This window comes from Rhinichthys klamathensis, unplaced genomic scaffold (genome assembly GCF_029890125.1).
Source record: "Rhinichthys klamathensis goyatoka isolate OS25496 unplaced genomic scaffold, OSU_Roscu_1.1 h1tg000593l_1, whole genome shotgun sequence".
In the NCBI taxonomy this organism is placed as follows: Eukaryota; Metazoa; Chordata; class Actinopteri; order Cypriniformes; family Leuciscidae; genus Rhinichthys; species Rhinichthys klamathensis.
The window spans coordinates 795,957-823,670 of NW_026607050.1; the positions used below are offsets into that span (position 1 = coordinate 795,957).

The window sequence follows — 27,714 nt, forward strand, 5'->3', positions numbered from 1 at the left end:
AGGGCAATGATAATAGTAGGGGTGTCCAATCCTACTCCAGGAGGGCCACCATCATCTCTAATCTGCTCCAACACACCTTTCTGGAGGTTTCAAGTAACCCTGAATGGCGCGATTAGGTGGTTCAGGTGTGTTTAATTTAGGGTTGTGGATGAACTGCAGGAAGGTGGTCCTCCAGGAGCAGGTTTGGACTTCCCTGGACTATAGTAGGTGTTGTAATAAGGAACGTTGAGTCAGTGTGTGTGGTCCTGCACGGCCCCTGTGGTCCCGGTCAAGGCCACAGGTGTGACTAGGCCATGCAAAGAGCCCATGGTGAGGTAGTTGGTTCTGTGAATATGAGCTAGTAGTGACCCAATCTAGGGTCCTGGGAGATGAGCCATAGTTGCAGGTAAACTCCAACCTTTTAGACCGGCAAATTTGAACCGTAGGCTGAGTGTGGAGTGTGGCTATACGTCTCACTCCTGTCACTGTGGGTCCGTGTGCAAACAGAGAACCTCCTTATGGAAAGGCCTCACTGCTCTGAAGAAAGATGGCTGAAAGTCTGAGCCTTGAAAAGTAAGTAGACAAATCTCCTAAAACATGCTTACAGACTGGGAAACATCTCCGTTTCCCTTCTCCGAATGTTGGAATTTTTTTATACAAGTTCAGTTAATTTTGTAAATCAATTTATGTTACATAAATCCACAAAGGGTCGTTCACACTGACAGCAAATAAATTTCATACGATGAGGTCAGCAAGTCGCCATACTGTTGACTGCTAGAGGGCGTTCTACTTGACTGGTGGTGATGGTAAAGGACTCCAGTGCCTCAGGCCCCTTTTTTCCTCCTCTGACTATCAGATGGGAACATCATCTGCATCATCTCGGTCTTATTTCAATGTTTCACTGAGGTCATATCTAAAGGGATGAGGCGGGTTCTCAAAAATGTCATCATAGTTCATAGTCTACTAAACATTGCTGAGTACTGGTTGTAAGGAGGTTTATTTCTTGTTGTTGTTGACTACTGTAACCCACCACCCTCGGGGGTTCGAAGCAATTGCCTGCCCTTGTCTTTCCAGTAGAACCACTTCTGTACTGCAATATCCAACGGTTTCAGGCAGCGAATCATGTGAGCATCGCTGTCTACACTCCCAGTGGTAGTCGCCACGTGTTGCTGCCTGTCTGCATAAAGTTGAACTAAGCTCGACATTGTTGCATTGCAACTCATGACCTCCTACTTTGCATCAAATCTCTCGTTGAAAATGAATGACATCTGGTACCTACATCACTGCAAATCGCTGTCAGGGTGAGCGCCTCCTTGAAACTGCAAGAGCATAACATTCTCATCGCAGTTATAGTCAAGATAGTTATTCTTTTAAAATGGCAAGATCTTCTCAAATGCCGGGCTGAGAGGTGTTTGGAGCTGTGCTTGTTAGGGAAGCTTCATAAACAGTCCATTGTCAATGGAGGGGACGGACATGGGGAAGGAAAACTGGAATAGATTCATGTCAGCAGTGAGCGCAGCCATTGCAGCAGGATCATGCTCAATCTGGTTTCTCAGCGATGGGTCGATCTTCTCCAAGCGCCGCTTTAGCCTCTTGGCCTCCCTCTCACGGATTAGCCGTGCCTGCCTCTTCTCGGGTGTCTCGTTGGCCCGTTTGAGTCGCATGGCCTCCCGGTCACGCTGTAGACGACGTGACCGCTGTTCATCTGTCTCCTGCATCCTTTGCATCCGCTTTGCCTCACGGTCTCGTAAGCGGCGCACCTCCCGCTCCTCCGGTGTCTCGCATGCCCTCTTGGTCTTCTTGGCCGTTCGCTCGCGTTCCAGCCGCTGCATCCGCATCTCTACGGGCTCGCTCTTCCTACGCATTGCCCATTTCCTCATGGATGGCGACTGGGCATCCACAAGCTGCTGGTAGGCTACGCAGCTGTTGCAGACCAGCAAAACTCCAGCCGGGTACACAGGCATAGGGTTCATGAGGTCTGGAAGAGGTGGAAGGCCTGTGCTGGAAGGACTGAGACTGTCAGATAGTGAGGGAAGAGGAGGTGCAGAAGGGAGAAGTCCATCTGGCAATGAGGTCAGTACAGTACCAGGATTTGTGCTGGGGTTAGTCATAGGGCTTCTGGGTAGAGAGTTGGACATGGCACAGGCCTCACCCTCACTGTTGATCTCTATACTGCTTGTGTCAAGGAATTCCTTCAACTTTCCCCTACAATTTCAGAACAGGAAACTGTTAAGAGAATTGTTTTGGAAAACAATGAAGCATCCTGATTAAATCATGTCTTGAGCTGACCTGTTGAAGTTGTTGGTGTCTGTGAAGCGAGCCCCACACACTGCACAGTTGGACAGACGGTCCTCTGAATGGATGAGAAGATGGCGGCCAAGAGAGCCTGGAGAACTGAGAGCTCGTCCACAAACAGGACAGATATAACTCTTACTGCTACCCACAGCTGTGTGCTGGTCACAGAAAATAAGACAAGACATTTCATAAATAAATTCTTCTCAACTTAAAGGAACAGTCCAAAAATGAAAATGGTCATCCACTAAATCTCATGTTGTTCCAAACTTATTTGACATTCTATCTTCCGGACAGTTTTAAATAATGTACTGGTCATTTTTCAGCATTTAAAATGGGGATTAGAGTTTTCAAGCTTCAAAAATGGCCAAAAGTAGCTAACTTATCATTTAAGGTAGTCTCCATTCATCATAAATGGTTTGAAAAGAGTGATCAGTACTTTATTCAAAATTTCTCCTCATGGAAGAAAGTTAGAATGACATAAGAATTATTTTAAAAAAAATTGCTTAAGGCTAGAATACACTACATAACTTTTGCACAGATTTTGGCTCTGATTTGCAGTCTGGAGGAGCTATCGCTAGTTGCAGAAAGTCCGAGCCAGTCTGCAAATTTCATAGTCATAGTTGACAGATTTCACAGACGATCACATAGTGTAGGATGGGCACAGACTCTGTCTTTTTTTAGCTGAGTTTGTTCAGGACAACTTCTGGTAGTATATGATCTTCAGTCATTTAGTGTATGATGCTCGGTCTTTGTCTGTTACCATTTACAAAGTCAACAAGTGTTCAGATTTTAAAAGTTGTGTAGTATATTTCAGCATTTAGATGTGCTTCACAATCGGCTCCAAATGCAGTTTGAGTGATCTGATAACAAAACGTCTTTGTCTCGAGATGGTTTTTAATACCAGGTGTTAACAGAGTCTAAAATATACTAGAGGCTTCAGTAGTCCTCACCTGGTAGACATGTGCGATGAGCTGATCTGGGCTACTGAACTCCAGGGAACAAAGCGGACAAGCAAAAATTCCTCCCTGGTCTGTCCCCTCCTCGCTCTCCTATCAGACATAATGAACCAACAAACAGTTAAAAGTTTAGAGTAACAAGACTTAAAGTCTGAAATGTAGTGTCATATTTTAAATGGTATGATTGAACACAAGTGAAGTGACAAAACTGATAATGACTAGCTGCAGATGACAGATGCAACACTGGTGTGGTGTGGCAGACAAATGGATCCATAAGCCTTTATGACTCATTCCAACTGTCATTTAAACTGGGTTGCTATAGAGCCATTTTTGTCACCCTACAAAAATATACCCTTAAAGATGTGATGAAGAATTTCTAATGCTTTACACCTCAAAATGTATGTAAATAAAATGACAATTATATAGACCTTATGTAGCCCTGCCGCTTTTTAGCATTGCACTCGTTGTGTTCTGTCTTCCGGTTTGTATTTCCACAGCATGAAGGTAAGATCTTACGGATTTATGAATGTACCGCTAGTTTTAAAATCTTCCCACTGGCATTTATGACATCCGCTTCAAACATCAATCATGATAACTTTCATTAACTCTACAAGTAAATCCACTTCACCAGCTAATTACTCTTCGACAGCGATGCCATAGAAATATACAGAGCTACCGCAAACACGGAAGTTCAAAGAGAGAATTCTAAAGATGGCTGCACGCTTGTTTCTCTGACGCATAAGGTCTATACCGTACCTTTTCATTAAATTTAAAATTTTCTGATTTCAGAGTGTAAATCTGTTACCAATCTAAAATGTCATCTTTTTCAACAGTATAAACATGTCAAATTAACACTTAAGTGGCTTAAAAACAACAAATTAAAAAGATACTCTGTCTTCATTCAAAGCGGTCAACTCAATCTACTCAGAATCTGTGGGAATTTGAAAATATGAATCTTATGAGTATATGTCTCTAGGTAGTATCTGACCACAAAAATCCAGAGAAATAGAAATATATATTTGCATTAAATTTAACTATTTTAATGGCAAAAGACAAATTTAAGCGTTCAGTACATTACCTTGATGTATACATACAATTATTATGGTTGGCCAAAATCACATATGAAAAGCATGCAAGGCTGGTAATTTTTCCCCAATTTTTTTTTTATTTCCCCAAAAAATAAATAAAATGTGGGTAGTTTACATTTTAATTTTAAGGTTAGAATATCTTTTTTTAAAAATAAATATATATATATATATACACACACTCACCTAAAGGATTATTAGGAACACCTGTTCAATTTCTCATTAATGCAATTATCTAATCAACAAATCACATGGCAGTTGCTTCAATGCATTTAGGGGTGTGGTCCTGGTCAAGACAATCTCCTGAACTCCAAACTGAATGTCAGAATGGGAAAGAAAGGTGATTTAAGCAATTTTGAGCGTGGCATGGTTGTTGGTGCCAGACGGGCCGGTCTGAGTATCTCACAATCTGCTCAGTTACTGTGATTTTCACGCACAACCATTTCTAGGGTTTACAAAGAATGGTGTGAAAAGGGAAAAACATCCAGTATGCGGCAGTCCTGTGGGCGAAAATGCCTTGTTGATGCTAGAGGTCAGAGGAGAATGGGCCGACTGATTCAAGCTGATAGAAGAGCAACTTTGACTGAAATAACCACTCGTTACAACCGAGGTATGCAGCAAAGCATTTGTGAAGCCACAACACGCACAACCTTGAGGCGGATGGGCTACAACAGCAGAAGACCCCACCGGGTACCACTCAAATAAGAAAAAGAGGCTACAATTTGCAAGAGCTCACCAAAATTGGACAGTTGAAGACTGGAAAAATGTTGCCTGGTCTGATGAGTCTTGATTTCTGTTGAGACATTCAGATGGTAGAGTCAGAATTTGGCGTAAACGGAATGAGAACATGGATCCATCATGCCTTGTTACCACTGTGCAGGCTGGTGGTGGTGGTGTAATGGTGTGGGGGATGTTTTCTTGGCACACTTTAGGCCCCTTAGTGCCAATTGGGCATTGTTTAAATGCCACGGCCTACCTGAGCATTGTTTCTGACCATGTCCATCCCTTTATGGCCACCATGTACCCATCCTCTGATGGCTACTTCCATCAGGATAATGCACCATGTCACAAAGCTCGAATCATTTCAAATTGGTTTCTTGAACATGACAATGAGTTCACTGTACTAAAATGGCCCCACAGGAGCCAGATCTCAACCTAATAGAGCATCTTTGGGATGTGGTGGAACGGGAGCTTCGTGCCCTGGATGTGCATCCCACAAATCTCCATCAACTGCAAGATGTTATCCTATCAATATGGGCCAACATTTCTAAAGAATGCTTTCAGCACCTTGTTGAATCAATGCCACGTAGAATTAAGGCAGTTCTGAAGGCGAAAGGGGGTCAAACACAGTATTAGTATGGTGTTCCTAATAATCCTTTAGGTGAGTGTGTATATATACTGTATATATATATAATATATATATATATATATATATATATAAATTAAAAACATTTTTAGGACTTTTTGCTAATTAAATTGCAAATCATTAAAATAAGACTGGTCAAGGCTGAATAGTTTTGCGAGGCTCTTTACAGTGAATAAAGTGAGTTGTCTATGAAAAAGCTTGTCATGCAAATCATGTGATAAAAGAAGAATGTAAGATAATCACAACAATCTACTTCGTACATTAAACGCGCATAACTCACCTCCTTGACGTCATCCTGTAGTATGAGGCCATGGCCTCTCTTATTACTCATCATGCTGTAATCAGCAGAGGCATTTGAGGAGTCATCCTTATCAAAGTCACTATCACAGTCATCTGGCATACAGGAAAAAAGTTAGTTCATAATATAATCGACAGTGCCATCACAGGTCACCTTGCTTTTGTTTTCTAAGTCTCAACACTGAACAGAACAATCACAGTTGTCTTCCTGGATTTTTAATATTTTATGAGCAGTAAGCAAATATACAAATAAATTCAGACAGCTGTCGTGAGTTGCCTTTGAAGCCGTGTAGCTCACCACTTGTGCTGTCTTGCTCTTCAGGTTCCTGTGAGTTGTTGCTATGGCATTCGCCGTCTTCAATGAAGTCATCTCTAGCGTCCATCTCAAAAGCGTGCTGAGGGCCGGACAACCCAGTCGTGTGAAAAGGCCCTGTGAGTGAAACAACACAGTCACTGAGAATACCTCGATATATACTGTATAACTAGTTTTTGAGTGGTGCTTGCGAGTATAAAACACTGCTTTGGTTGCCAGGGCATTGCTATGCAGTTGCTAAGGTATTTTGAGTTTAGTACATTTCTGGGTGGTTACTAGGGTGTTGCTTACAGGCTCATGTTAGTTGCACCCAGCAAGTCTCCATGATATTCTAATCTCGGGTCCCTTTACTGTAAGTCTGTAGAATTGTTTGTCTTTTTAATGCCAAAAATATAGATTTAAAATTTTAATTAGAAATTTCATTCATGACTGTACCACAAATAGTGTGGGACAATTTACATGCCGAGCATTAATATTAATTTTAGGGATATTTCACCCTAAAATGAAAATGTCATTCCAAAGTTGTGGAGCACAAAAGACATTTAGAGTAAGGAAACAGCCATAAGACATCATGAACGGGTTGTATGACACATTTGCTTCAAACATTTTATTATAAAATCAACAAAAACATATTGAGTTGTTTCTGATGTAAAAAATAAGTTACCAGTAAGCTTAAACTTGTTAAAAATAAAAGGGGCTATATGTAAGAATTTATGTATTAATTGCTTTTTGTATTGCCAATGTGGGAACAGCTTGTAACAAAACTTAAAAAATGAGACCTTCCCTGACTTCCTAGGTTGTCTATGCAAGCCTGTATTTTTAAATGAAGGACTCTAGACTGTTTCACCGGGAAAATCCAAACGATGTGAAGGTTACATGCTCCAGAACGCCACTCTTCAATGAGCAGGCTAGCTCTTTTGCTGCACAATGAGTCCGATGACTGAGCAAGGGCCGTGTGCTGGAAAGAGTGTGTGAACTTCAAAATGAACTTTGTTCATTTTTAAGCAGCCTTCAAAGCCAAAAGGCAGAGACATTTCTGAGGTTTTTGAACGACAACACAGAGATGGCATTCGTGCATTTTTTGTGCGATGATATGTCTTGCCTAAATCACCTTAATTTGAAATTGCAAGGCAAGAACCACACTATTGCTGACATGTACGAAGCGGTTGAAGCTTTTCGTTTAAAGCTGACCCTTTTTGAGCGGGATCTTCAAGGGAGAAAGCTGCACTTTCCGCATTTACAACAGCATTGCGAGAAACACCAGGTGCAAGAGGACCCGTTAATGCACGACTTCGTGATGAGACTGGCAGAAAATTTAAAGGAGCGATTTCAGAGCTTTAACCTGTCAAGTGAACTCCTTCTCTTCCTAAGATGGCTATTTTCAGTCCCAGCAGATGGACAATGGACGCCTGGTTTCATCCTTAGATGAAGCATCTTTGCAGATGGAGATTTTGGAAATGTCAAAGTCTGATTTGCTCAGAGAGCAACACAAGGAGGCTAGTGTGAGCGACTTTTGGTCAAAAGTGGTTTCTCAAGCTAAATTCAAGAACAGCAGAATTATTGCAATGTTCCTTCTTTCAATGTTCCCATCCACTCACATCTGTGACTCATCGTTTTCTATAATGAACATCATCAAGAACCAGGATAGAAACAGACTGTCCACTGTGCATCTTGATCAGTGTCTCAGAATTGCTACAACAGAAGATAGCCCTAACATCAGAGGTATTGCTTCAGCCTGTCGCTGTCACTTCTCTCATTGAATGGTGAGTACATGCCAGTTAATACTTTTAGTTTGATCCAAGTAAGAACAATAAAATATGAATGCTGATACATCGAATAATTGAATCTGCTATTAGGGAAATTGATGAGAAGAGATCCAGTGTGGTGATGAGCAGGATCAGGATCAGACTCCCATGCAGACATGGAGATCCAGAGTTGTTTGTTCATTTGTTTTTAATATGTTTTTAATATCCACCATGCAAAGTTCTTTAGTTTTCTGTACCTGAATACAAAAATGCTCATAATTGCTTTGTGATAACATTGTGGTCGGTGGTCCTTGGCTTTGTATTGTCGGCAGAATGGCCCTTGGTAAAAACTAATTGAGGATCCCTGGTTTAAACAATAATTTTGGTATCTTGACAATGTTCAGTAATAATTCATGAGATGAAACAACTTATACTTGTTTATTTAAATAAGGCATTATGAAAGCAATATAATGCCTTAAGAATACCTTTATAATGCATTATAAATACAGGCTTCATTGAAACTGTTACCAAAAAGAATCCTGGATGCAGTGTTGCAACCCACCAAAAAGGCTGAATCTGATTGATTTTCCCTTTGAATTTCAAAGAAAAGACTGTATATCAACAACAAGGGCAACTAGGTCCAGAGATGCAGGTGTGCTCCGTCTACAGAACAATAGTTGATGCTGCATTATTAACACATTACAAACAAGCACACTCCACCTCACGCTCACCAACCCCCACGTTACTCGCTGAACCCACAACATGCACTGCAACATGCACATAGCCCTACTCTGCAGTCCCAGAGGAAACAGCCTGCATCTCCTGCGCGGCGAGTCCGTGCCTCTAATGTGAGAATCATCTCCTCCAGAGCACTCTATACGCCCACACGGAGCTGCTTCCCACCCAGCATGCATCCCATTACTGCCATCCACCAAACACCTTCTGCGAAGCCGCTTTAATGAGTAACATGAACGGCAACCGGCATACCAATAAAACCAGATTTGAATGTTTTCTGATGAAAATGAGTAATGAGTGCAACATGCTACAGTGTTCTGGGAGGTTGACTCTAGATATGAATCAGATCCCTGCTTCAAAGATCTATGGGATATTTTTACCACCTGTTTTTCTGTTTTATTGTCCATCAGGCAAACATTTTGTGTGATCTCTTATAAATGTAACATCAAAGCTTAATATGCTTAAGTTGTGACATATCGACCTTATGATAACGCCATTTCCGTGAATAATCGTTTGAAACAAGCGCTTCATTCATAAATCCGTCATGCAAACCGGAAGACAGAGCACAACTACCACAGCGCTTAAAAGGGGTGGGGTTACATAAGGTCTATATTATTAGATATGTTATGCCTATTTTACACAACCAGTTACTTTTATGTTTACTCACAAATGCAACTAGAATATAACACAAACATTAAATTGGACTCCCTGAAAGTTGCAAACCCTGTATCCACCCCCCCCCCCCCAAAAAAAAAATCAACTTGCCCATGAGATCATCAATCATCTGATGACAGCTTATTAATGGCATATGCAGTGAAATATGCTCTCTTAAATGTGCAAATCACATCAAAATGAGGTACTCCTGATACTTTGGGTTACGGATTTGTTAAAATCCTTAAAAGGTTAGTACACACAAAAATTAATATTCTGACCATGTAATAACCCTCATATCATATCGTTCCCAGCCTGTCTGACTTTCTGCGCAACTGCGCAAGAATCTTGGTAACCAAACAGTTCTGGTAACAATTAAATTCCATTGTACACTCTTAAAAAGAATGGCTCTTTGGTTCAATGAAAAACCTTTAACCTCCATGGAACATTTCCATTGCACAAAAGGTTCTTTATAGTAGAAAAAGATTATTCAAATATTCAAAGTTATTTTATGAAGAGTTAACTGAAAGGGTTTTGTGGAACTGAAAAATGATTCTTCTTCATTAATAAAGGGTGCATTCAGACTTGGCATGTTAAAACGAACTCTGGTGCGATTGCTGTTGGTGCGGTGTGTAAACGCTGTCATCCGAACCCTGGTACGCACCAAACAAGTGGACCGAGACCGCTGAAAAGATGGGTTTCAAACTAAATCTGGTGCCGTTCGACTAAAATATTAACTCGACGACACGCACCAAAGACATAAACCAACCAAAAACGGGACATGGTGTCACAAGATGTGACCCTCAAGCACACCTGTTTTTTGCCCATCACAGTTCGGTACATGCATCAGACCCGCGTCTCCTTGCAGATCTTGGTTTGTGACGGAGGGATTCCTGCCGCTGTTTTGACTCCTTTACACATTTTATAAGCTCTGCGCACATACAACAAGCGCATTTATCCCAGCACACAGCATTGTTTTGGCTAACCGGTAAGTTCAGACGCAATACGTAATAAAAAAAGCCAATCAATCAGGTTTAACATATCCATATGCCTTTAGGTTTGGTGTTAAAATGCCAATGTGAACGCTAAGCGGACCAGGACTAAATGTTTTTTTTTGGTCCGGACCGAGCGAACCGAACTACAAATGTGAACACACCCTAAAATAAAAGTTCCAAAGGGTGTTTTTGCAGCAATGCCATGATGAACCATTTTTGGGACCTGCAAAGCACCTTTCAGTGTAAAGTTCTTAAAAGAACCATTTTTTTCTTAAGTTTTAGGGTCTTTGTAGAACCACTAATGCCGATAAGAAAAGAAAAAAATACTTGAGACATTTCTCAATATCTTATTCTAAGTACCACAGAATAAAGAAAGTCATATAGGATTGGAACGCCTTTAAGTTGAGTAAATAACAACTGAATTTTTAAGTATGAGCAATGGTAATAGTGGCGTTTGCCTTATCAAGGCAACCGATATATTAGACCAAGTTCAACGAGGACTAGAATCGGGTTTTTCTAGTGTCGCCGTGCAGACCTTCAGGAAGCTTTATTCTATATTTGAGCTCAGAGACCATTTCAGGAATGACTCCACCACATGTCGTTTTTCCATCTGAAAAACAATAGCCGCCTGATGCAATATTTTACATCCACTAATCATTAAAGGAGGTTGTCAAGAGTTCCCTACTTTCCAAGCATCCTCTGGACAGTTTCAAAGAGTGTTTGGGGGCATCTACAAGGACAGAAGATTTTGCATGAGAGATATAAGCGCTAAACTACGAAAGGCTACAACAGAGCGGCTTCACGGCAGTCAGCCCGTGATTGATGGAAGAGAGTTACCCCTCCCCCACTGCCAGTTCTGTCTGTACATCTGTCTCTCCACCCTCCCTCCGTCTTCTCCCTTCCATCCACCCTCGCCCCCCCTCTGTGTGCCACTGTGATGTTATCTCAGAGTCTGTGTGTCTGTAGGCAGGAGGTGACGCAGTGTCTGTCTGAATCCAGACAAAGAGACAAACTCATCATCCAACAGACACATGAGAGAAAGGGTAAAGTCAGAGGAGGGGGGTGGGAACGAAACAGACAAACAGAGGCAAAACTTAACTCGGATACCAAACAATGAGAGCACTCCTGAATTCAAACCATCCCTCTCCCACAGCCCCACCAATCCAACAAATACTGAGAACAGGCAGAGGACGGGGCCCTCGCACACTGTCTAGTTTGGTGGGGTTGAAGAATGGTCATTGACAGACATCAGATAAACCCAGACAACCAATTCAGGACTCACTTTGCCTAACTGACAAAAGCCAGGCATGATGGAAGGGCAAGATCAGTCATACATGTTCCCATGGAATGAAATTTCCCACATTTCCCCCAGTTTCTAGTACCAAGTATCAATTTGGGAGAGAAAAGACGGAGCATTACTGTAACGTTTCAGTCTTTCATCAGGTCTGAAAATCTTTACCTCATGTCTGCAGATAAATATGGTACACTTCTTGAACACAGCTGGAAACTAATATTTTCCATTGCAAAAAAAGTTCTTTATGGTGGGAACCAAAAAAAGTTATTCTATGGCATTGTTACATACGAAACTCCCCTTTCTGAACCTTTTCTGAAGAGTTTATGAGTGGCCAAACTGTTTCCATATATTACCCTGCTCTTTAGAATATTTAATTCTGATTTATTAAAAGTGGAATTCAGTAACATTTCTAAATAATGACCACTGTAACACTGGAAACCTGTTTCTTAGATAGCCATGATTGTGTCCTGTCACAGCACTGTCTCTACAAGTAAAGTACAACAATTTTACTATTTAAAATCTATATTAATTTATTTTGTAATTAACTGTGTAATAAGAGATATAATGTACAGCTTGAGCGAATGACTGTACATTATTCCGTACATTTAAATATGTTTTATGTTGTACATTGCTACAAAGGAGATCAGAGGATGAGTTAATGCTCATACTATGCAACCACTGATAAAAAAATAACATTTATGGAAACTAGGAAAGAAGCATTCATCTTTAATTATTCAAGCAAGACAATAAATTAAGAAACACACACACACACACATATATATTATACAAATAATTTGTGTAGTAAATTAATATGTAAACTAGTTCTATCAAAACGACTAGGCTAGACTAGTCACGATTAATCGCATCTAACAAAAGTTTGTGTATTTAAATATATATTAGTGGTGTCAAATTGATTAATCGTGATTAATCGCATCTAACTTAAACATTTGTTTATATAATATATGTGTGTATATATATATATATATATTTATATGTATATAATATATATATATATATAAATGTGTGTGTGTGTGTATATATATATATATATATTAGGGCTGCACGATTTGAGGAAAATGTCATATTGCGATTAATGAGGTCAATATTGCGATTGCGATATACTAAACAAATGGTTTCATGAGTCAACTTGCTTGGTTCTAAAGTAAAATGCACACACAGATTAGTGATCATTCTGTGTATTAATGTGTATTTCTCAACTCAAACTAGCAACAACAACTAAATAATTGATAACACCTATAATGATAAATAAACCATTGATGTCTGGATAAAAAGGACAACACCCCCCCCCCCCCCCCCCCCCCCCCACATTTTAAACGTTAAGCAACATTACAGTGATTCCATCAATACAATTGAAAGCTATCAACTTTTAAAATATTTATAAGGCTTAAAAAAAAAAATAACAGCTTTTAAATTAAGTGAACTTCAAACAAACCTCACATAAACCCATAATAAATGCCATATTTACCTGTGCCCATTGAGGATTTATATACAGATTTATATACAGAAATCGAATAAAGTTATCAAACAGTCTGCGCTGCATGAATTATAAATTATATATAGACTAATCCTTATTAAAGCTACAAAACTTCTTTAGTCAAGAGCAGTGAGTAATTTTCTGTTCGCTTTGTTCTTTGATTAACTTTAATTACGGAACGCTTTATTCGCTGCTGGCCCTTTAAGAGCAGCCGTTGCCGAGACGCGTATCTCACACGCGCCTCATTCTCTCACAAGCACAACTCTTTTCGTCCATCATAAGACTGCTCTTATGTTATGAAGATAATCGACAAAACGACATTGTGGCATAATTGTGTGTGTTATTGTTCGTTCAAGCTCGAAAGAGAACTGTATTCTGGCACCCGGTCTGTGCATGCGCATTATAGCCTACTGGCGCGTGTTTTTCTGTGAGTCACATTCAGGACATTCACAGGCAGCGCGCTCTCTTTTGACTTCTTGTCGTACAAAATGGTTTTAAGGCATTTGCACGAAGAGCGGGATCATGTAACACTAGTCAAAGGATGACAAAAAAGAAGGGATGCTGCGTTAATAGCCCTAATTTGTTTATTTAATATAAAATCGCGGCATTTTGCGTTATATAATCGCATAGGTTTGACATCGCGATTACGATACGATTAATCGTGCAGCACTAATATATATATATATATGCACAAACACACATGTATATAAATATAATAATATACACATATATTTTATAAAAAAACGTTTGTTAGATGTGATTAATCGCGATTAATCGATTTGACAGCACTCAGAATTCAGATAAAGTTCTTATGTTATCCAGGTGAAATCAGATATCAAACAGTTAGGCCTACAGTAAAAAAGATGAAAAACTTATTGAAAGCATACAGAAAAGGTGTATAGGCTTTATTTAGACTGGTTGCAATATTTTGCACAGGCGGTTTATATTTAAAGACTATTATTTAAGGTTATATGTTTCACTATCTCTTCTCAATTACATCAGTGTGATATCATCAGAAGTGCGTGCATGTGAGGATATTGTATGTACAGAAACATCTTCAGGGTTCAGGAATAGGGCTATATTTCGTGAGGTTCATTTACAGTCTCTCGATTCGGTTTTACGCAAGCTGATTTCGTGACCATGTTGTGATGATAGTGTGTGTGAACGCCTGGCCTCTGGCTGTTGTCCTCGTACAGTAAAATGCGGATGTAAGACTTCACCAAAGCAAACAACTCAATGCCACAGAGTATCATGAGGACTCGGGCTTCCCTACATGATGGTCACTATCACCTCCAGGAGACAAAACGCCTGATTTTGTACGAACTAGTAAATTAAAAGTGTTTACAATACCTGGGATACCTACAATTCACTTTGAAAGGGTTGGTCTGTTTTCGTCTTGACATATTATCCCCCACTCCCGGATGAAAAAAGTCGAATCTCTTCTTTGATCCGACTGATGTGTGAAGATGTTTCTGGACAATCCGAAGGGAAATGTTTTAAAGCAGACAACAATCCAGAAACAAAACGCTCCGAGCGGGCAGAACTGAGCACTAATCGGCTACATTGGCCAACGCGATTAGGTTCATTTGACTAAAAGACAATCAAAGATTACTTCTGCGTAAACAGACATCTTGGTCTTGGTCGGCGATAAGAGCGCGTTCATGTCGATAGAGGTCGGTTTCCAAACATAAGAGATCGGGAAAGATGTGAGGAGATGATGTGAAAGCCTGCGCCAATGTAGCCAGGCAAATACACTGCAGAGAATCTCCACCGACATGCATTTCAAGCGATGAGCAGAAGTGAGAAGAATGACTAATTTTATATCATCTGCCTTCTCCTGCTCATGCGCGAAACACTGTGTTCCTACAGGGGGCGCTCTGCGGCTCACAAGACCCACTCACCCGATCAAAAACATTGAAATCTCAGCAAGTGTTTTGTCTATTTACAAACATTTGTCCACGTATAAACAGTATCATTTATATCTTATAATTTTACCTGTTGGTATTTTCATTTCATTTTCCGAATAAGCAGTGGTTGGTTCATCCACAACAGCGCTGAGAAAAGTAACAGTCGCGCGAGCTCATCTTCATCTTGGATCAGTACAAACAGTGAGAAAAGTAACATCCAAAGTGGCTGATACTGGCTAGTGCCTATAATATACAAACTGTATATATATATTATCCTTCTTTGCGCTTTTCTCCACCTCTTTTTTTATATTCACAATTTTTGAAAATTTCCTTTCTAACAGTTTTTTCATTTCTATGATTGTAAGCCTGTTTGGTTTCTAAAAGAAACAACGAGACGCATTGTGGGATACACGTACGTTAATGTGGAGGACAATGCCGTTTTTCTTCAGTTAGGCTATATAAATGTGGCCTACTCGATTAAAACATCTATCTATCTATCTATCTATCTATCTATCTATCTATCTATCTATCTATCTATCTATCTATCTATCTAAATAGCAAATATTTTGTATAGCTTATGCCAGTATAATTACTACTTAATAGTAATTTCTAAACTACCATAAGATTAGATAGAACTTTATGGACATATATTTGTGTACCTTTTTGCTGAAAAAGAATAAAAACACTTTTTAATATACATGTAATTGTTAGACAACAGTAATACTTCTCAGTCATGCATTTGCAATAATTTTTAGGGATATAAAAGAGATATTTGATAGGGGTGTAACATTATCCTCATGTCATGATTCGATATATCACGATACTGACCTTTTTACGATTTTATTTTGATACTCCAGGACATATGGTAAAAGGTTAACAAAACATGTACTGGTGATTAAAATGCTAAATTTGGTATTCCATTCGTTGGGGAAATGAGCTTGGACTTGGTGCTGATAAGTTAACCCAATGCACCAGACAAAAATATTAATGATCCTGAAGCTGAAAATACAGAATTATTTTAGACGAATGCTTACACTCTGTCACTGACTAGATATAGGCTATTTAAAATAATGTAGGCCGCTTTTTACTGGTAACAGAAGACATTTGGCAAATATTAAATTTTAATCTGACACTTAAACTCTGTAAACCTGAATTATTTCTCACACAGTAATTTTCATTTTGGGTAAACTAATATAAGGACTATCCACGATATATTGTTGCATTTTTGTATTGTGCACTGTATATTTTAGCAATGTGTTACTGTAAACAGAAAACATTCCATGCCATATATTTATGATGTATGTCTGACAGATTTTGATAATTGAATGGATCATTTTGCATGTGATTGCTCACATGATGAAAGAATGTTTAAGAGTTATTATGACAGTTTTACTGAGAATCAGCTAATCTGTTTTGATCAGCATGTGCATTGAGTTGGAGATGTGCATACATGGAGACAATTTTGCACACTTGCCAAAATGTGTAATTTGAAATATTTTTTAAATGTGATGTGAACAAGAAACTATTTGTTCAGAGATCTGAACTTACTGTTTTGAGAAATATAATTGAGAGAATTAAATATAGTTATAGGCTATATAAGTAAATATATTTGTGTGTTATTATAATAATAATGTAATTATATATATAAAAAAATGCTAAACAAAAAAACCCTGAATAGAATTCACGTTTATACATGTATCATTAATAATTGAAAAACCCATGTAACTTAAAATCAGCATGAAACAGAAGTTGCTTTAGTTTTTTCTTCCAGAATGTGATGTATATACAGGTGAAACGGGTTCTCGAACAAGCAAAAATGTAGGGCAGCACTTGATTTTGTCCATGGGGAATTGATTGGATGGTTGTGGTTTGCTATTTGTGGATCTTATGTGAGTGACAGGTTATTGCCCCACCCTCGCACCAGTAAACACAGAGATGTCGCTGCAAGAGGGAGGGGAAGTTATTTTGAATATAAATTATGGATTTAAAATAAATTATGTGTATGGATGAATCATTTATAATAAAAACTGCAATATGCTTTTTCCATACATTTTTTTTAATCAATTTTGATTTCATTGTGACTTTAATAGAAAGTCAATATATTCCAGATAATATTTAAATAATTTGCTTTGGCTTTAGTGTCGTGACAACATAAAAGCCAGTTATTCGACTTTGGAAATGACATGCTGCAATACTTCACAACAAAATTCCTCGTCAGGTCGACCAAACGACCCCTGGCTTACTAAAGAGAACCAGTTCAGTGACTCCCAAAGGAAGTGCCACAACATTGCACGCTGACGTCATCACTGACTGCCACGAGGTGAGGTAAGACCGCAGCACGGCTCTTTCACGGCAAGTCATCCGCCGAGCTGACACGTAGATCAGCGTTAAAATACAACTGTAATCGATTGACATAATATGAAATCGGGCACAGTATCACGAGTTTTCCAGTGAGCACAGCTTGGGATTTATATATCTTGTTATATTACTTGATAATAAACCACGTCTATGAAAAACGTATTCCTTATTTCTATTGTCTTTATAGGCTACTTAAAAACGCTAATAAATGTTGTCAATACTCACAAACTCACAGCATCCTTTACTATCAGAGCTTATTTATAAATAAAAATAATAATAATTTATAAATAATAATTAAATAATAATTATACAATAAAAACTTTGAGGTTAAGCATTGAGTATTTTTTACATTTCGAAGATTTGTTTTGCCCATAACAAATATAACATACGATTTATAGTCTACAAAAAAAGACAGTAGAGGATTCATACCTAAAATGGGCATGTATGTATAAATAAATTACTAAGTTAACAATGTACTGAATCCGAGAGTTGGTGTTGTAATAAAGAAAAATAACTGAAAAGGTAGGATATTTTAGCGACAGGTGGGCGGGGCCTATAACTTGTACCAATTTTTTTTAACACAAACACAAAAGATGTTCAATGGCCTCTTTTGTGTCACAGAAACAGCTTTTTTTGTGGGGAAGAGACCCAATCATATTCCAGTTGACATTGGATAATGCCATCCATTGAAAATAAACTGTCATACTACCAGAGCTTTTTTTTAAACGCCATTATTCATGCCCAAAACAACTCAATTTTGAAATTATAAATTGTATTTGGAATTGTACCAACAAATAAAGACATAGAAAAGCATATATATGAGATTAAACGTTGGGAGTATTTTTTTTTGAGATTTCAAAGAATTTCTGTTCCCATAATAATACTACGAGAGCAGGCGCGCCTTCTTACATCCGCATTTGAAGTTCGGAACATCAGTTATGTAACCTTCCGCCTGCGGTAGAAGTGCTGAGGCTGGGACCGCCGCCATTTTGAATGTCTGGTCCGTTCCTCCTTCCGTCGATTGAGAAGATTGCACTTGTTTTCTGGTATCGTAACGGCTGGTGAGTCAAACCTTATTTTAACCGTTTAAACGATATAAGTTATGACTGGTACGTTCTAAGCTGCTCGTTTTTATTTGGGTTAGGTAGTTTTGACTCTGTTCTGCATAGGAAGTGGAGCGCACAGGCTAAAGCTAAAGCAGCTCGCGAGCCTCTCGCTCGGTGGCGGCGCTCTGCGCGTGCACCGGGACGCTGTCATTCGCTCGAGCGCTAACGGTCGCCCCTCGCTAAACTATCATTCTCGCTGTATTTCCACAACGACGTTCCGCTACCGGGCGTGAAATTACAATTACACTGTAGTTTATGAACGTTTCAGTTGGTTTAAAGTAGAGGTGTGTGTTTAATCCTCCGTCAAACCGACGCTCAATTTGAGGCCTGATGAGATTCCAGTCAGTTAGCAACGGACACGCAGCACTTCATTCACCGACATTACGAAGGAATAACAGCGGTACTTAATACTTCGTAAGGTTTGATTATATTCGTGAAAAGTACCCGTTTTTTAACCATAGCGTAATGTCGTCTCATCTCAGTGTTTATCATTTAGCTTAGCACTAATGGCTTGACGTTATAGCGCAAGTGGATGGGTCTAGAAACATAAACCTTAAACAATCTCTCTGAATACGATAAATAAAACAGTCAGGGTGAAAATGAAGTAGTGGTTAAGGTCAAGAATACGAGGTGTATGATGCCACTTGTGTGTGTTTTAGACTTTAGTCAGCAGGTGGGTTTGAGAGAGATGTGAAATCGTTCTTGATGTTGAACTCCATACATAGTATGTTGTTAATGCTGTTTAAAGTGTTGTCTCTGTCATATCTTTACACCCGTTTTGCTGGTGGTGGATATGAATGACGTGTTGGCATCTCTTCATTGTGATTGTGGAGTAAGGTTACAGAAATAAAGGAAGTGACCGTCTGTAAACGTGTCCTCCCAGTCACTGCTGCAGTTTGCATGATTCCTGGCTTAGATTTGCATTCTCTGTCCACGCCAAGAGTTTTCTTTTGTCAGTTTTTTTTTTTTGGTTAATGAATAATTTAAAGGTTGCACCTAAGAATTAATTTTCAATCTATTATTAGACTATGAAAGGTTTAGTTCACCCATAAATTATCCCATCATTTACTCACCCTCAAGCCATCCTAGGTGTGTATGACTTGCCTCTTTCAGGCAAAAAATATTCTGGCTCTTCCCAGCTTTGTAATGGGAGTGAATCGTACCACCGATTTTGATACCGAAAAAAGCGTCCACCCATCATAAAAGTAAGCAATACGGCTCCAGGGGGTTATTAAAGGCCTTCTGAAGCGATGCATTTTTGTAAAAAAAATATCCGTATTTATAACTTTATAAACTATAATCACTAGCTTTCGGTTTCAGCTGTACCCAAGTCGAGTTCTGGCGGAAGAGTGACCTTTGACCCGACGTGTGACATATGATGCAGGAGTAGCGTAAGCTTAGGTGAGAGTAGACTCCTTTTGTACTTCAACAGGGCAGGGCAACAAACTCAAGCTACTCCGAAATTTCTGACTAACTTAAGCTCCTCTGACATTTCTTTTTAAAAATTCTCGTTTTAGACTTTAGACAAATTTTTTACTGGTGTTTTGTTTTGCTCTATCCTCTGCGCTTCCGCATTCGTCAATACGTCAGGGTCCGAGTTCAATCTTCGGCCGGAACTCTGGAAGCCAGTGATTATAATTTATACATTTTATTTATACTTAAAAATAGACACAACTTCTCCATGAATCTTTCAAAACGTTGCATCCAAATCCTTATAAAAAATACTTAATTTACAAATGAAAAAAAGCCCAACATAAATAAAGTGCTAAGAATTAAAAGACATCTGTCAGTAATACAAATGTCCATGATTGCTGATTGCTGTTCGCGGTCACTATTTTCGATTTTGGATTAACAACGGCATTTGCTTACAGATGTGTGAGTCTTGAAATGTTCGTTCAGCAGATTAAAGTGTTTGCTTGAATATATATCTGAATGATAGCCAAAACTGTATCGTAAATCGGGTAACCAAACAGACAGTAGTAAAGATAGTGGTGTCCATTACACCAGGAAGTTTGTTTACATTTGACTGGACTATTCAATAATTTTGTCCATTCACAGTGTGAGTTTATTCATCAGATATTTTAAATAACAAGTGCTTTAAATGCTTTGTAACCAAGTGCAAAGAGTACCAGATCTTCTGATGAGCGCAACTCATTATAAGATGAGATTCTCATCCGTGGAGTTGACAGGTTCTATTTGTGTTTTTTATACTGTAAATAATGGACAACGCAAGCCGTTTACCATTCTTTACATTGAATTAGTATCCTTTGAAAATGTTAATAAGAGTCCCACACTTAAACATTTGGTTTGTTTGTTCTCATACTTTTATCTTCATAACTTTACTGTAGACCTTTATCCAAAGCAGCACTAGTTTACTGGAGAAGGCCACCAGCAGCGGTATGTTACTAGTATTGATGCTACTAGTTTTTTGATTCATTTATTACTACTACCAAATAATCTTAATAGTTACTATCTTTTTCAATTTCATGTGCAATTATTTATTAGATACTAACTAGTACTTATTCCATTAGTAACTATCATCAATTCAGTCTGGTTATGCTTTGCTACTTAATTACTAGTAACTAGTGATGCACTGAAATTTCTGCATCTGAAAATATATATAAATTTTGTTTTTGGTTTCAGCCAAAATCGTTTTGAAGGGCTGAAATCATTGATTTTAACAGTCAGTGCTTCTCCGTTGATGCATTTGGGTTCTGTGAGTGTCTATTTTGTGCTCACCATGTGGATTTCATGTAAACATTAGCAGCAGTGTGGGCGCACTTCACCATGACCAATAATGAAGCTGAAGCTCGTTGCCGAAGATCTTTAATACCACTGGTTTATCACCTGAGAATGCAACACCTTGAACAGCATACCGAGTTCAATTACCCAAATTTAGCTACTGAAACTTTATTTTTGTGAAATTAACTTTTCTGTCTCTGTTTGTAACTGTCCTAATAGTCTGCTTGCCATATGTCTTCTTCCCTGAACTGATTTGGTGAGACTGTTTCTATTTGGTTTATAGCACTGCTTATTGAAACTTGTTCTCCAGGTCACCATTTTTTTTGCTCTTCTCCTGGTTGCTAAGCACAGCTTCCATGTGATCAGATGTTACTCTCCGGAGGCAGGTGTGAGAGAAAACTTAGCTAGGCTTGGGTATATGTTGAAACCGAGATCATTATATTTGGTCTTGTTACCTGAATTCAGCTCTCTTAGGCTCACGGTTTAAATGATTTAGAAAAATTGTTCACGTTTCCATTATCATAATCTGGCACAATATTACCATATAGGTTTTTGGATTATCATGTTATTGTCCCATGTTATTGATTAGGACATATGGTAAAATATTATTGTAACACGTGCTGGACTACAGCCGCTTTTGTGGTTTTGGCCGATTCTTGTCATTCACCTAAACAGATTGTATTGAGTCAGGTTTTATCAGCAAACTCTTCTCTTAAACTGTCTATTCAAAGCTGAAAGGCTTCCCCAGTGCAACAGATCTCTTCACATCACCCGTTTACCAGAGTCTCCCCAAGTTTGCAGTTATATGCCTTTGGCAGGAGACCCACAGTGGAACAATACTCTTATTATCCCAGGACTGAGACGTATGGTCACGTAAGGCTGACCATGGAGAAAGTATTTTGCTCTTGAAGAAGTATAAAGCTTCCCCACCTAGGGTCACCTTAAGCCCTCTATTGTACCCAGCTTGGCTTCTAAACGGTGAGGTCAACCTGGAACTGTAAGCGGTTCCCCTGTACAAAGAAAGGTTGCTTAAAAAGCAAAGTTTTTTTGAATGACATTCTTCCTCTCTCTGTCAAGGTGGATCATAAGGCATCACATGATTAAGTGGCTAGGTGTGTGTAGTCATGCTTTCTTATTCCCCGTAAAGGGAAGTTCCTCATCCATTCATTTGTTAAGGTTATGGCAGTACTGATGTCACAATACTGGATGCTGAATAGCTGTCGTGATGAAGCTGAGGATCTGTAGCGTTAAGGCATATACTGCAATGATTCACCACGTTTGTGTGCTAGCTCTTTGGATGAGGAAAACCCATCATGTTTCTCTCTCTTGAACGGGAGACTGCCATTACCAGGGCTCTAGAGTGCGACCATTTTGGTCGCACATGCGACCAAAATTTGTAAGGGTGCGACTAAACTTTTTTCCTAGGTCGCACCAGTGCACCTACGTTCTCGCATGATTGCATCCGCTGCCTCTCCACAAACGAGTCTTTTGTTCTCCTTGCACGCATGGTTGGATCATATCGTGGTCTAAACCAATCAGAGATAGAGATTGGGCGGGTCTTTGCCTCTGATTGGCTGTGGTTCAGATATTCCTGTAGGACTAAAATGCTCCGTTCTGTGTGATTGAAATAAATTGCGACCTGTCACCTGTGCACCAGAGAATCAGTTACGGCAATCAGCAGCATCAGCTAAATAAACGCAAGAAAACAGACGACGAAGAAACTTTTAAAAATGTAGGCTACTTGAACTAGGGCTAGGTGAAAAATATTGATTTCTCGATTTTAATCGATTCTCATTTTTACGAACCGTTGGGCTATGCTGTTTTCAGTTGATGAATGAATGGAACATTGTAGCGAGCATCCCATCCAATAAATCGCAATAATCTTTGTGCTTTGTTACTATTGATATGAAACAAAGTCTCAGATTTCAAATTAGGTCCATTTTCTTATAAAATTCAAAAACATAAATAGTGTGTTGTTGACGCTGTGGTGTGAGATCGCTCTGGCTCAGCTCAGCTCAAGAGAAGCAGCAGTGCGGAGCGCACATGATCTTCTCTTCCGCCTTAATAATACCAGTTACAGCGCGAAATAAACATGAACGAGCATCTGAAAGTGTGCTAAAAGATAGGGTACAACTTATCGAAATCCGTATCATGTCACATGGAATCGCTCAATCAGTGTTTCAACCGTGGAAAGACGTCAGTAAAACGCTTGTAAACAATGTAATGTAACGTCACATTTACCTCAGAAAAAAAACATATCCAGTGACCATAAACTCGTTAGCTAGCTAGAAAAATTAACTCTAGGGAGGAGCATTTTGCCAAATATAGGCACCATATTGCATATTCATTATAATTTTTTTTAAATGTTTTTCAATATTTAATGCATGTTGTTTGAAAAAATCTGGCAAGTTTTTATGCAGCCACCATTTAAATGTTTATATTTCATATAACTTTTATTATAAAAATAAATAAAAGTGTAATTTAAGTGTTTGTGTACAAATCAGGTACCTTCAATATTATAGTAGGCTAATGAAGCATAGTGGGCTACAACTGACTCCCAATTTACAGCATTAGTTAAGAGATTTATTTTCCTTGAGAAAATTTGCCATGTATTGTACCTGATATCCAAAATAATCAATATTGAATCGAATTGTGAAATTTGTGTCAATACCCTGCCCTAACTTGAACAATGTAAAAACAGCACTTTAAATGTTTTATTTTTTTTAAAGATTTATATTTTTATATACAGTATAATTGTGCTTAAAATTTTTTTTTTATTATTATTCTTGTTTAAAAGCATTTACATAATATATATGAATGTATATGGAGCGTGATAAAAAGGTGACCTTGAAATTGTGGCGTTAAAGGTGACGCGAGACGAGGAAAAATTTTAGTGCACCTAAATTTTGTGCTGGTGCACCTAAATAAGTTAGGCGCACCAGTGCAACCAAGGCAAAAAGTTAGTCTGGAGCCCTGATTACATTTTGAAACCAGCGTAGCTCAATGGCAGGAGCTGTACTGGGAATAGGAAGCAGAAGCACTTTCTTGTCATGCACTTGTTCCCTTGATTGAGCTGTCTAAGCAGCATCATATCCAAGAGTAGGACTAACTTTCATCTTCACTATGGAAACTAAATACAAATAGGGCTTAGGAGGGAAAGGCAGCCACATTTTTGATGTTGATCCTTTATAGTTCTCTGCAACACTAGACACATTTATTTAACTTAGTTTGTTCTAGGCCTACTACTTTTTATCTTCATCACTTTACAGTACTCTTTTTATCCAAAGCAGCACTAATTCCACCACAGTCCACCAATTCCACAGTCCACCAGCAGCAATATGTCCTTATGTGCTGTTCAGTGCACAAAGCAATTGGGTTTTCTGAGTAACTCTAGTTCTGACACCTCTTACTGCAACCTCAATCTACTACATAGCCATAGTGTTATTTCAGCCAAAATTGAAAATTCTTTCAGTTACTCACTAGGGATGAGCACAAGTACTCGGACATGACAGCGATCATCGCTTTCATGATCGATCATCGCTGTGGCTTTTAAAAATATATTTATATTTTTCTGATTGGTTATTGCTAGCATTTTGGACGGTACCCGAAGTCGGATTGGTTTGCGTAAATTAAATTGCGTTAGGACAGTAAGCTGCCCAGACGGGCAAAATAAAGTGAAACCATGGATTTGAAAGTGGGTATCAACTATCAAGGATTATTCTCATAGGGTGTGTCATATAGAATGGGCAATGAGTTTACTGGTGTTAATTCATTCTTCAGCTTCACATCACACAGCTATTACTGTTAGATGTTTCTTTTTCGAAAACATTAATGCATTATTGATAATCTAGTTTTATATTTCTAATAAACTTCGACTCTGCGCATATATATCTATGGACTCGGTGCAGCAATAATATGATGATATTACTGCGCCGAATCGAAGTGCTCCCAAGCACTTGCTATGGTATTCCGCCATACATTATAGTTATCCACTTTACACACTTAGAAAAGCGCAACGTTTTATTTTGTGTCACCATTCTTGGTCGAGTTACACTACTCGTGTAACTGTATTTAAATTAGGGATGGGCACAGTACTCGATCACTCGAGTACTCGAACGTGACAGCGACGATCGATCATAGAAACGATGATCTGAGTTTAAATTTTTTTTTTTTTCTGATTGGTTATAACAGCATTTTGGGTGGGACATTGAGCTCTGATTGGTTAGCGTTACCAGAGCGCGGTCCAAAGTCCAAACTGAAAAACAGAGAAAATGGCTTCAAAGTCACGTAGTGATGTCTGGCTTCACTTCGACAAAATAGACGAAAAAACAGTTCAGTGCAAAATGTGCTGTGCCAAGCTGTCACACAGAGCATTGCATCTTTTACCGTCAGACATAAATGCACCGCAGCCAGAGGTGAAAAGATGACACAACTAATCACCAAAATGATAGCGAAAGATTTGCTGCCCATTCTTTTCGTCGAAGGAGAAGGGTTTAAAGATTTGATGAATTATGTTGAGCCCCACTATAACGTCCCATCGCGCAGTCACGAGAAGAATAGAAGCTCTATATGAAAAGACTGCTTCACTGAAAGACAGACTGTCAAAGACAGCGAGGATGGCTATCACTACGGACGCATGGAAATCGCTGACCACTGAATCCTATATAACACTAACTTGCCATTACATTGCGGAATGGGAAATACATAGTGCAGTGCAGTGCAGAGACGCGCAGTTTCGACGAACGACATACCGCTGTGATATCCTTTAAATTGTATTCAGAATTCATCAATCATGTGTTTTTCAGTAATTTTAGCCAATATACTGTAAAAATAACATTTTGTTCTATCAGAAAGTGCTAATGTAATCCAAAATATTTCTAAAATATTCAATTGATATCATTGTCTCCATGATGGATACGCCCCACCACCTCCCCCGAAAAAGCCCCGCCCCCGGACAAGCCCCGCCCCCCGAGTAATCGAGTACTCGTTTTTTGAGACCTATCAATGATCGAAATAAGAAATTGACAAAAATGCCCATCCCTAATTTAAATAGGGAAAACGTGGAGGTGTTTGGTCGCTTCTCTGCTTGATTTAGTGCACGCACTGAGACTAGAGAGGTATGTATCAACTCGTCTTAGTTAAGGGAATAACATAGTTTAATATGAAAAACCGATGGAGTATCCCTTTAAACAGGTCAAATATATGTTTCTTTAGCTATAACCTAGAAACATGTTAATTTCATAAGTAACACTTTGCAAGTCCCATTTGTCAAGAAGGGTGTATTAGCTAGCTTTCATGAACTATATATGCATTATGCAATATACATTTTTACTGCATATATTTATATTTGAGCAATACAATTGTACCAATTGTAACATTCATGTTAGTTCATAGTAGGGCTGTGCTCAGAATATCGATACAACGATATATCGTCATGAACTCCTGGCGATACGCGTATCGATACAGCAGCTGCCGTATCGATACTTTTGTGCTTTTGAATGTAGCCAATTCAGGGCTCGAATTTCGGCGCAGGTATTGCGCATAATTTGAATAATTCCCGCAGTTTATAATGCGGGAAATTCCCGGAAACATTGATTCACTTTAGCATGTAGGTTGTAGTAGTAAATGAATCCACACAGATTATAAAATCAAATCAGTCATTTTAAAACTTTCTGTGAGACGCAATTTCACAAACAGCGTGAGTTCAATGCAGTGCTGCGTCTCTCTCTCTCTCGTCTCGGGCAAGCGTCCAGCGCTGCAGCCGGTGAAACTACACGCTCACGGTTAGGAGTCGGGACATGACGGAATATTCACTTGCATAATCGGGCCATCGTGACTAAAGTTTACCATTTGCATGTCTTTAAGTCTTACCAGTTTAAACATTCAAACGATTTTAAACTATTCAGTACTTGCGCGCTCTCTGAGAGTTGGTTTTCTCTGCGTGCATATAGGCTAGACTAGAGTAAAGCCGCCTCACATACAGCTCGCGAGATTATATCGCTTTAACAGACTTAAACACGCAAAATGATGTAAAAAATTTCGTTCTTGGTAAGTATCCTCTAAACACAGTTGGTTATGTCTTAAATAAGCATAAAGGTTTTTAACAGAAACGGCAATTCCCCGGTTGTATGATGAAGTTAAGCGAGATATTCTGCTGTCACTCTCTTAACCCTGAGCATGTCAATCAATTGTTGTTTCTGCATAAAAATTTGAAAATGTAATCATTTAAAATGATTTCAACGTAGAAGAAATTACTTTGTTTGGTGCACATTCCAACACTTAAGACCTGTTAAATACTAGGTGTTTAAAAGAGTTTGAGAAAACTAAGTTAAATTTAAGTTGTTACCGTTTTTGCTTTTATGGAATGTTTTAAGTTTTGTTTAGTCATTGAGCAG

General features: G+C 38.8%; 2 protein-coding genes across 5 annotated transcripts in view; one reads left to right on the forward strand and one right to left on the reverse strand.

Moving 5' to 3' along the window:
• Positions 1-612: 612 nt before the first annotated feature.
• On the reverse strand, positions 613-15,027 carry znf821 (zinc finger protein 821). Of its 2 annotated transcripts, none has more exons than XM_056240331.1 (6): positions 14,570-15,027; positions 6,277-6,408; positions 5,962-6,074; positions 3,225-3,323; positions 2,269-2,432; positions 613-2,184 (listed from the first exon to the last, which is right to left on the reverse strand). In XM_056240331.1, the coding sequence occupies exons 1-6, from the start codon at positions 14,607-14,609 to the stop codon at positions 1,407-1,409; spliced, it is 1,326 nt and encodes a 441-aa protein (XP_056096306.1). In that variant the 5' UTR covers positions 14,610-15,027; the 3' UTR covers positions 613-1,406. The 2 variants fall into 2 exon arrangements, with proteins under 2 accessions (XP_056096306.1, XP_056096307.1); XM_056240332.1 differs by having other exon boundaries at positions 14,557-15,027.
• Positions 15,028-18,429: 3,402 nt separating this feature from the next.
• Positions 18,430-27,714, forward strand: part of ap1g1 (adaptor related protein complex 1 subunit gamma 1) — a 34,692-nt gene continuing 25,407 nt past the window's right edge. For 2 of the 3 annotated variants that reach the window (XM_056240323.1, XM_056240325.1), the window contains exon 1: positions 18,430-18,532. The gene's annotated coding sequence lies outside the window, so the exon portion shown is untranslated. Of the gene's footprint in view, positions 18,533-18,957; positions 18,978-27,714 lie in introns of those variants that run through there. The other variant, XM_056240324.1, reaches the window with a different exon arrangement.